General features: G+C 44.7%; 1 protein-coding gene across 1 annotated transcript; it reads left to right on the top strand.

Annotated features, from left to right (window-relative positions):
- Positions 1-8,928: 8,928 nt before the first annotated feature.
- On the top strand, positions 8,929-10,436 carry LOC119442991 (RNA-binding protein 34). The gene has a single exon (XM_037708098.2). The coding sequence runs from the start codon at positions 9,020-9,022 to the stop codon at positions 10,424-10,426; it is 1,407 nt and encodes a 468-aa protein (XP_037564026.1). The 5' UTR covers positions 8,929-9,019; the 3' UTR covers positions 10,427-10,436.
- The last annotated feature ends 1,171 nt before the right edge of the window (positions 10,437-11,607 follow it).

The following is an 11,607-nucleotide window of genomic DNA, read 5'->3' as shown; positions in this document are numbered from 1 at the left end:
TTTCTGTGGCAATGAAGGGAAAGCTACGGGCGCGTGGATGCTGCACATGTGTTACCTCGCCTAGTAGTCCGGCAGCGTTTGACAGTGCTTTTGGTTGCTCGGAACAGACGCTGAATCGGCGCAGCTTCCACGTGCGACGGTTTCGCGTTTGCCCAGACGCGAAAGGGAAAAGCCGCAAAATAAGTAAACTTTTACACTCGGTGGTGTGTTCTGTCTTATTTAACTGCTGCTAATAAGCTGTTTATGTTTTCTCTTCCCCAGCTTCTTTTCGCGGGTTTCTGTTCAGAAGCGTTCTCACTTGTGCCCGCTTTGCCTCCGTAGCTTTCCCTTCATTGCCACAGAAAGTTGTCCGCGAGTACAGTGGTCGATCGATTGCTGGAGCAGTGCAGCAGGACTACTTCAGGTATCGACACGCTCGTCAAATTAGTCGCTAGTGAATGCATTTGCGCTAGTACATGCATGCAGTTGCAGCACCACGTTCGTTGTGAAGCAACAAATCAGCCACCGGGGACGCCTTAATTCCTTCGTTGTACAGGCAAATTCTTCGTTTTAGAGGCGTTCAGAATGCATATGAAAGTAGGGAATTCGGCCGGCACATAATCAATCCTTCGTTATACATGTCATTTCGCTGTAGAAGGGTTCGTTGTAGAGGCGTTCGACTATATAGCGAAGGCGGACGTCAGTAAATCTGAGCACTAAAAGCCATAACGAATGACGATCTCATGGCATATACCCGACATCTACCACGGTGAAGGATCGGTTGTGGTTAGCAGTCCAACTTACTTTCTTTTTCGCAGTGTTAGGTCACATAAACAAGTACATTAATACCGACATGTTTAGATATAAGAGGTGCCGCCACCACCAAAGCTCGAATGCCAGTAACATATGTCATGCGTGTCATGTGTTTGTTTGTTTATTTGTTATTTATTTATTTATTTATTTATTTATTATTTATTTATTTATTATTTATTTATTTATTTATTTATTTATTTATTTATTTATTTATTTATTTATTTATTTATTTATTTATTTATTTATTTATTTATTTATTTATTTATTTATTTATTTATTTATTTATTTATTTATTTATTTATTATAGAGAAGGAAGGAAGGAGACTCAGCAGATCAACAGGCAGCATGCGAAATCGGCTAAGGGCACGCTCTAATCGACTTCTTCCTGTTCGTGTTACAAATTTATGATGTCGTTCTCGACACTCTCAAGGCCCTTGTATACTGACCCACCTATTGCGTCCGTGCGCACACTCCCCTTTGCATGCATCGCTTTTAACGGGCCATGTTTCCTGTTTCCTCTCTGGGACTGACGCCCCTAAGGCAGCACCAGACAGTCAAAATACCTTGACGTCGAATGAAATCGTAAGCATCGTTTGCACCACTTCTTCGACAAGGTCACATAACCCATACTTGGACTTAGACCACATGGAACCGATACCTCCTACCTATTCAAACCTCATCCAACACTACCGCCTGTCCCGCCGCCTATATTCCCCGCCACTTCTCGACAAGGTCACATAACCCATACTTGGACTTAGACCACATGGAACCGATACCTCCTACCTATTCAAACCTCATCCAACACTACCGCCTGTCCCGCCGCCTATATTCCCCGCCTCATGAAACCCCCACTCGGGAGGAGGCAGTTGCGTGGCGGACACTGCTTACAAACACCTATCCTCGCCTAAGCCTCTACCACGCTGTACAGCCCACCCTATACTCCCACAAGTATCCGCACTGTGGAGAGTATGCCTCGATGGATGACACCACCATGCGCTTGCCCCAACACTCCCAACCTTCCCCTAATCGTAAAGCCAACCTTTGAACAGTGGGAGTCTGTGACCAGCAACAGCCGGTGTGGCGGACCGGGCGGGCGGCGGCAGACTCCTGGACTGAGGGGTCCCCTCTCTGGCGCGACACGGAAGCAATCAATCGCTCGTGTCTTTTCATTTCTTTAACAAATGGTTTATCTTCCTCGACTGGGCGGTTTTACCTATCGAAAATATTGTCTTGCACACTCACCTTATCGGTCCGCAGATGCTCGCTCCGTGGCCTCCGTAGTCCCGCCGCATCAATATCGAGCAGGGCTGCCGAAAGGTTTTCAACGCTGGTTTAATGTTTATACACTTGTGGCCGTTGTAGTAGTACAGAGGTCAACACTCATGTCTAGAACGACGGAACGTCGCGCTCGAGACTGCACGAGCGACATCTGCAGTTTGAAATAGGCCACATCTGGGCATGCGCGGCGCCAATGATGCGCCGGCCTTGCATTTTTATCCTTGTTTATCGCCGTGGCTGCAACAACTGCTTTGGCCGTCAAAAGCGCTGTCAACGGTGTAGCGCAAAAACAAACAAACAAGCAAGCAAACAAACAAAGAAACAAAAAACGCAGCGAATCGTTCTCGGCGCCCGGTGCAAGCTATGCTTTAAGCTTATTCTTATTGACAATGTTATCATTGACTATGTTCGCTCACGAAACACACAAGAAAACGCCTCCGCTTACCGCTCATGTATGTTCTGCTTACATTTGGCAGCGTTCTTGAGGTACCTACGTGTGTTGATTTAAATAAATCGCATAAGTTCAGGATATGTAGGCAGCATTTTTCTGTATGTGCGATCGAAACCAACAATTCTTCGCAATTAGCGTTGGTGGGTGGACTACCAATAAACGATGAAGTATAATTCACTCCTAACAGACGGCAATAAACGCAATGCGTTATGCAAAATCTACGGCGCGATGCGCGAGATATATGTGCGCCTGTAGTATAAGGGTGCCGAGCGGCCGGGCGATACCACGCGGGTTTTTTTTTTTTTTTTTTTTTTTTTTTTTTTTTTTTTTTTTTTTTTTTTTTTACGGCGCTACACACGGTTGACAGCGCTTCTGCCGGCCAAAGCAGTTGTTGCAGCCGCGGCGATAAACAAGGAGAGAAAATGCGAGGCAGGGCGCGTCATTGGCACCGCGCATGCTCAGATGTGCAGTATTTCAATCTGTAGATGTCGCTCGTGCAGTCCCGAGCGCGACGCTCCGTTGTTCTAGTCATGAGTGTTGACCTCTGTACCAGCAGTGGCCTATACCCAACCTGCGGGAATATCCAAGAATTAAGTAGTACAGACAGAAATAACAACATTATATAATGATATATAAAAAAACAGCACAAGCAGGCTGATATATGTCACGAGAAAATGACTATTTGAGAATATAATTTAATAAAAACAAAACATTCAAGAACAACTTAAGGGAGGATGGAGGGCAAGAACTAAAAATTATATATTTTTTATCACCAAAATATGCCTGCATTCTTGGCAAATGTTCTCGAATCTGGCAGCCTTGATGTCATTAGGTAGCATGCGAGGGTTCATTAGCCACGCGCCTGCTCTCCCAAGATCACGTGTTCCGCGACGCCATCGGGCTAAAAAGGATGTTCCACATCCGCCCACCATGGTTCTGAGTGGCGCTGGCTAACACTTCTAGAGCTAGATCTAGTAAACATAAATACCCAAGTTAGTGGACGAATTGAGGGCCCTCGCCGTAGCACAATTGGTAGCGCAACGCACGCGTAATGCGGAGGTTGCGGGTTCGGCTCCCGCAGGCGACAAGTTGTCTTTTCGTCCACTTTCATTTCCATTTTCTTCATTATTTTCTACATTCTAATTTCAACCACACTTAATTTCCCCGATGCTTTCCTTGGCTTCATTGTCTGTTGGCTTTATGTGGTCATGATTAACAAAATCGAGCCCCTCGGCTAGTCTCTTGATTGGTCATATAGGAGTCACATAAATCTATATGTATATGTTTATGTAATCGGCTACGTTTTGACTTGGCGTCCCTGGTGAGAAGCGACAGCCTGGTTCACGACAACATTTTATGAGCTCGTGAACACCACCTACTTCTGTAAAATCGGACACCGGCTGCCCGACACGGTACACGGCCGCGAGCCACACCAGGGGCGAAGTTTGGCCACCTTGGTTTAGTACATCCACTGCCATGGCCGTGAGTGGTGGCGCTGGCTAACGCTCCCAAGGTACCCTGTATCTCGACGGTTTGTGAATCTTTCAAATAATTATCTAGGCCTCGTAATTGGACTCTTGCAGGAAGGAAATGAGCTATAGGAGGGAGAATGACGTGACGCAGCCAAATTTCGCTCGCGAACTCTCGGTGAAGCCATTCACTTCACTTTTTCTCCTTCCCGTGGCTCCAAATGCCGGGCGACTACGTGATCTATGAGTCTCGGCCGGATTTGGTGTTCGTGGTTCGCGATATTGTTTTCATCGACGAGCACTTGTTCGGATCGATGTTCCGCCAACCTGTCTGAGCACATTTTCTCCCGATATACTTATGCAACTTCGGTCGCTTCTTGCAACGTTTATCATTTTCATTTACACGTGCAACTGCGGCAGCTGAATTTTGCTGCCGCACTCGCTGTCGTTACCGGACAGCACGGCCATATCTATAGTTCACTGTATAAGCAAGGTCGTTGAATACCACTGTATACCACTGTCTTGAAAAGAAAAGTGTGCGATCATTGCATTCTACCGGTGCTAACATACGGGGCAAAAACTTGGAGGTTAACAAAGAAGCTCGAGAACAAGTTAAGGACCGCACAAAGAGCGATGGAACGAACTTTTTTAGGCCTAACGTTAAGAGACAGGAAGAGAGCGGTGTGGATCAGAGAACAAACGAGGATAGCCGATATTCTAGTTGACATTAAGCGGAAAAAATGGAGTTGGGCAGGCCATGTAATGCGTGGGATGGATAACCGCTGGACCATTAGAGTTACAGAATGGATACCAAGAGAAGGGAAGCGCAGTCGAGGACGGCAGAAAACTATAGGTGGGGTGATGAAGTTGGGAAATTTGCAGGCGCAAGTTGGAATCAGATAGCGCAAGACAGGGGTGATTGGAGATCACAGGGAGAGGCCTTCGTCCTGCAGTTAAAATATAGACTAATGATGATGATAAGCACGGTGGTGCGATACGCTGAAACCTACAGCGACATAATCACGTGCTTTGGTGGGCTTCAGTTTTGTCACGTGACGCCGCCTCCTAATTTATTTAATTTCTTCATGATCAGAGGAATCCTCACTTGCGCCTCGTAAAGATGAGGCTTTTTTGTCTTCCACGTACTCCTGCAGAGAGTAATGAGATAGGAAGGACATGAAGTTTGCTTGGAAGATAAGCATGGTGTTTCTATTTGCAACCCTACACGGAAGAAGGGGTATGGGGAGACAGGAATATGGAAAGGAAAGCGGAAAAGGGAAAGCATATCCACATAAAATAGAGACAGGACACAAACAACAGGGAAGTGTCAGAATACTCCCGCTGATGCGGATTGCTTTGTCCTACTGCTCGTTTTACATCTCTCTTTTAGCACTGTAGAATAATACCGCATTTATAATTTCAAAGGAAGCCAACGCAAGGGATCAATAGGCCTCTGTGGTTTGGTGTACGTTGTAGGCCTCTATGGTTTGGTGTACGCTGATGTATGCATAACCCACCACTAACATCACCCTTGAGAGCATCAATTCTGATCCCAATTTTAATGAGCCAAAATGCCCCCGGTACGCCTCCGCTCACCCTTTTCAACCCGCCTTTCTAGCGCTTTGCGAAATCGCCGCGGTGACTTAGCTATGGTGTTGCGCTGCTAAGCACGAGGTCGCGGAATCAAATCCCGGCCGTGGCGGCCACAAATACGATGGGGGCGAAATGCAAGAAAGCCCGTGTCCCGTGCATTAGCGGCACTTTAAAGTTCCCCTGGTGGTCAGAATTAATACAGAGTACTCTACTACGACGTGCCTCATGATCAAGTCGTGGTTTTGGCGCGTAAAACCCCCAAATTCAATTAAACTCCCTTCAATATCACCGCGAAAGTAGATCTGGTATAGTGTGACGTTCGGTGGCGAAAAGGTGTGGAGCACACCAACCTACGGCAGCGTCACCTGTCGCTGCAGCCTGGAATCGTCATTGGCAAGCGTTGCAATGTAGGTGCAACACAGGGCCTCCGGGATCTACGATTGCAGTTGCCGCGGAAGACATGTTTACACGCCCGTGCGGAGCTCGCCGATCGCTTGCTGCTGTTTTTCCTGCCGCGCCTTCCGCATCTTAATGCGAAGCATTCTTGGCAAGTTCAACCCAGTTTTCTGTAACGACTATCTGGCCGTTTTTTGTGTACCAATACCGAAGATATCGTCTAATATGTAGATATGTAAGCCGATCCCGATGGTCATGCAGTTGGTAAAATGTTCGCTGATCCCGTAGGTAGTGCAGTATAAAAACGTGAACCACTCCCACTGGTATGTGTCATTGGCTATGTGGCGCTTTTCAATGAACCTCTTTGACGCCAACTTGGGTCGTTCCCGTGGGCTCGTGCCAGCATGTGTGCCACTACCTTCTTTTTATTTTTATTTTTTATCCAGCGGCCGTGTTAAATGATTCATAAAAACCATTCTATACCAAACCATGCATGCTTCGCATTACGTAGAAGTAAACTGGAGCTTAGTGTGCGTTATTTATTTATTTATTTATTTATTTATTTATTTATTTATTTATTTATTTATTTATTTATTTATTTATTTATTTATTTATTTATTTATTTATTTATTTATTCTTTCTAATGTGCATGACAGACACACTGTTGTTGAAAGTTATGCTTTCTGTACTTTATGCGTCATGGTTCCTCCAAAATGATTAATACAACTTTGGGCTTCTTAAGACAGGACACATTAGGCTCTGTTCCTGCCCTTTGGCGGAGCACGTGAAATGTGTACGCGATGGTAGCGGTATACATTATACCTGAGCATTACTTTTTTTTAGCGAATCCCGGCGGCCACTTTTCTGGTGATATGTGGGTGATAATATATGCAGACGACACAAGTATATTTCTTGCTGGAACAGATGCTAATGACCAAGTAAAACGCGGAAATCTAATTCTGCATAAACTAAATGTATGGTCTGTCGAAAACCCATTAATAATAAATTGCTCTAAAACAAAAGCTGTTTTATTCCGCCCAAAATCCGTGCCATGTAATCTCGGTGACGTCCTACACTTACAGGACTCTGTCATTGAAATATCTCCTGCAGCCAAATCCCTGGGAGTAATCTTTAACGAATTTATGCTTTGGGACCACCTCACTGACTACCTACGCACTAAACTTGCAAAGGCTTTAGGCATGCTAAGGAAGTGTATGTATTTTCTCCCAGTCCGCCAGAACCGTTTAGTTTACAATGCTTTGTTTGCATTACATTTGCGTTACTGCCATCTCGTATGGGGAAATGGCACTAAGAAAGCTCTGTATAAGCTAATGATAATGCAAAAAAATGCTCTCCGAGCGATTGCAAAGCAGCCATATGATGCACACACAACTTTGTATACTAGACTCAAAATTTTGAAATTACACAATTTGTACGATTTTAAGTTACTATCCAGCCTTAAATGTGAAATACGTAAGGACACACACTATCTGAGAGCACTATCAAACCTGCGAAACAACGCTTCCTTACGCTCATTGAGGCGCACAGCACTTTGGCATGTACCAAGATCTCGCACCAACTATAGATTTCATATGATGCAGTCAAGCGTCCCACAGCTTTTAAATAAATTCCACCTCACAATAGAGGATTTGCGTGTACTTTCGAGAAATGACTTGTATGCGCTTTGTGTATGATTGCTTGTTATAATTCGCTTTTTTTTTTTTTTTTCATTTGGTGACATAATGCAGTATAGTTTCCATTTTGTATCTATTGTTTACCTAATGTTGCAGCTAAAACAGTATTGTTGTTCATATATTATTTACTTCTGCGAAAGTGTCCTCTATTGTTTAGCAAACTAGTACCGCAACTGAAACAGTCTTTGTGTACATGTATTACTTAATTCTGCCAAAGTGCCCGCTGCCGGGTACTGGGAGGTGGGGCCAGTCAAGCTACATTTTGTAGCTTTTTTCCCGCTTTCCCAACCACATGTCATGTGCAATTTTCTTTTGTACTTTGTGTGGTAAATAAATCAACTTCAACTTCAAAGAATAGAGTGCAGCCCACATTACACAGTGCTGGTGATCCTTCTGGGTTGTCGCTTCCTTGTTTGTTTCGTCGTTTGACCAGTATAACTTCAAAGTACCTCGATAAAGAACATGGATGCATAGGACCGGAACGGGCAGACGAGCGCTTGCTTGCCTTCTGCAGTCAAAGCATTAAGCAGGCAATCGGTGGACACTGATATATCGCAACCACGGTGGTAACCGTAACTGATCTGCGATAGGAAACGTCCAAGCGGTCCAAGCTAGTGGCACGGTGCCACTGATGCGTCCAAGCCACGTGGTACAAGCGTATACGGACCAGACGCAGCTTGATTTATAGCATGAATGTAGTCTTTATATGAATTATAATATATATATATATATATATATATATATATATATATATATATATATATATTGTAGCGTTTTAGTTTATAAATGCAGAAAGTTTCGCACTACAGATTCAAATTTTGCGCGCTAAGCACACCGGTTGCTCGCAGCGGCCTAATGTTGGCGTCATCGCAAAAGTGGTTCTCCCATTGTTTTGCTGCGCTAACAAAGCACTGTTCGATTCGCTAACATGCGCTAACAACGCACTGTTCATTGAATGCGTAGTCTATAGAATGGTGCTGCCATCTGTCCACCAAATGTTGCAATTGCAAGATCAAAAAGTCGGCAGAAGTCGTGCTTACAGAATGGTGCTGCCACCTATCCGCCAAAAATCAAAGCGTTATTATAATTTAGATTTGTTGTTTTTTGGTAAACAAACTAATCCTTAATCTTTAAAAAATTAAGCTTTAATAAAAAACTTGTTATTTAACGTGTCTGTGTTAATAATTTAGTTCATATTTGACAAACGTTAGCGTTGAAATTATTTTTGGCGAAAAATCAAGAGCGAGCAACAATGTGCGGCAACATGGCAGCTGCCATGTCTGTTTTTGCGCCTCGCAGTGTTCACACGTGCGAGAAGATTTGAGTCAGTAAAAAGACTGTTAATCATGTACACGATCGGCGCGATTGCCGATCTTGTCAGCAGTAAATGTGCTACAAGTTCCAGTACTGCGGAGACATCTGAGGACAACAGGAAATCGCCTAATCCAGCACGTCCTGTTCCGCGTTATGTGGAGTTCAAGGTTGCTTCACCACCAGTAAAGGCATCACGACGCGACCGCAGGCTTGGAAAACGACTTCACGGTGAGCCTTTACCTTGGACACAAGAAAAAGTGCCTGAACAAGCTGAAAGGGAGTTCGAACACAGCGGAGACAGCATCGACGAATCGGACGACGGTGAGCATGCGCCTCTCAACAACAAGCCTGTCACGAACAGCCAGAATTCTCCGAGGCTGCCGAAAAACAAGAAGAAAGAAACCGAGATCAAAAGGAACGCGGTGAGCGATAATATTGCCGACGAAGCTGATGGTTCAAAGCCGGTGCGGCCACTGAAACGTCGCAAGCAAAACAAAGTGTCCCATTCCGATGTGGACAGGGGCACGGAGAATGAAACCTCACTCCTTGTGGCTGATAATAATCAGAAAGAGGAGAAGAAAGTTCATCGACAAGAGAAGAAACTGCGGCACCCAGACACGCCGGACAAGGACGAAAGGACCGTTTTCGTCGGTAATTTGCCAGGAACTGCCACCCCGAAAAGTGTTCGACACGTGTTCTCCAAGTACGGGATTATCGAGAGCATTCGATTCCGGTCTATCGTTCCGGCTAAAGAGAGCCTCAGCAAAAAGGTTGCCTTCATCAGCAAAGCGTTGCATTCGAACAAACAGACTGTCAATGCTTACATCGTTTTCAAGGCAAAAGAAGCAGTCAAAGAAGCTCTTACTTTGAATGGTAGTGTACTCTTCGGAAATCACATTAGGGTGGACTGCGTTGGTGCTCCTAAATCACAAGTGAGTGAGAAGCAAACGGTTTTCGTTGGAAACCTTGCTCATGAAATTCAAGATGAGGAACTTTGGCAGTTATTTGCAGAGTGTGGTGATGTAGCTGCGGTGCGTCTTGTCAGGGACAAGGTAACCGGCATGGGAAAAGGGTTTGGTTTTGTTACTTTCAAGCAGTTGGATGGAGCTGCACTAGCCTTGGAAATGACTGGCCGGGAGCTGTCTGGAAGGCCCATCAGGGTATCGCCATTTTCAAAACAGGCGGTGCCCAGAAAAGTTGTTCAGAAAGGAACTTCCTTCCAGCGGAAGACAAAGAAGTCTCAAGAGTCTCTGGAGGGCGTAAGCTTTGAGGGCTCTCAGGCTGAACGCCTCTCAAAAAAGAAAAGGAAGTTAAAGAAACAGATACGCGAGAAGATGCAGCAAAAGGTTCAGAAGAAAATTTTCCAGCTTGGCGGTGGCTCACCGAAGAAAGCAAAGAAAAGGAAAGATTCCAAGCAGCCAAATAAAGTTGGGGAGTAACACAGAAGTATTCATTTGTGCCTGTAAGATGATTTGACTATGCTATTTGCCTTGCTCGCTTAAGATGCTGACACACATTTTTATTACAAAGTTTACCACACGCTACTCACGCTAAAACAAGTATGAAGGAAGTATGAATCTTGTGAAACAGTTATCTTATATTTGAATTTAAGCTAAATTTGATCTTGAAGTTTCAGACTTGGCATCATCATTATTGTAAGGTCATGACACAGAGCAAACTTTGCTGACATCGTGCAGCAACAAGGCTTGGTATAAAGATGTTGCTCATAAAAAAATAAAAATGATGTGTGTGCTTATTCTGGCTAAGCTCACTTGTGACATTAGCAGCAAATGAATGTACCCCGACGTCATGACACGTACACCACCTGGGTTCTGGAACTGGTTCATAAAAAGAGCAATCCATCCATACCCGTTTCTGCCACCAACTTGATGCCATTCCTACACATAAAACTGCGGAGCTAAGCTCCATGTTATTAAGCCACCTTTAGGGAAGTGACCATCACCACGAAAGTCGTGACGATCTGATGTCCTCTTGTGCTGCCTCTGAATAGGGCACACATATGGTACCCATTCATACCTTTTGACTGGCGCTGAACCTCCCCTCTGTGGTAGATGTGACGAGAGGCTGACCGTACTCCAGATCTTGCTGGAGTGCCGGGAAGCGGAAGCAAAACGGAAAAAGCACTTCCCTCTAGCATACAAGAGACATATTCCCTTACATCCGACATTATTTCTTGGCCCAGAACTTTTCTTTGAGACCAAAGCAGTGCTGAAGTTTTTAAATTATGTTGTGCTACAATGTTATTAGCCCAAGAGATTCATAGCCGTCCCTCTATCGAGAGGGTATTGCTGCGAGCGTACTGTTTTACAGAGCACGTACGTCCAGGGCCTTGTGCTCAAGGTTTTTGGTGAGGCTGTAGTGCTACTGGAAGCGATGCATTTTCTTGTATTATCTCTTTCTGGAATATCTTTTATGGTCATTGCTCGCATCACTCGTTCTTAACATGATTTTAATACTTGTATATCTTAACGTACCCAACAGCAAATATTTTAGGCCTCTATACAGCCTCTTTGCATCTGATACTTGCGATTCAGTGCGTCACCAACTTCCCCATACCATTGCTTGGCATTCTTTGGGCATCCCTGGCCCTTGCGCAAAA

Source organism: Dermacentor silvarum, chromosome 2, assembly GCF_013339745.2.
Source record: "Dermacentor silvarum isolate Dsil-2018 chromosome 2, BIME_Dsil_1.4, whole genome shotgun sequence".
NCBI lineage: Eukaryota > Metazoa > Arthropoda > Arachnida > Ixodida > Ixodidae > Dermacentor > Dermacentor silvarum.
Note: the sequence above shows the minus strand (reverse complement) of the source record. Positions and strands in the feature narration are given on the sequence as shown.

Coding starts and splice junctions, on each gene's coding strand:
- LOC119442991 (XM_037708098.2), top strand. CDS start 9,020: ATGTACACGATCGGCGCGATTGCCGATCTTGTCAGCAGTAAATGTGCT.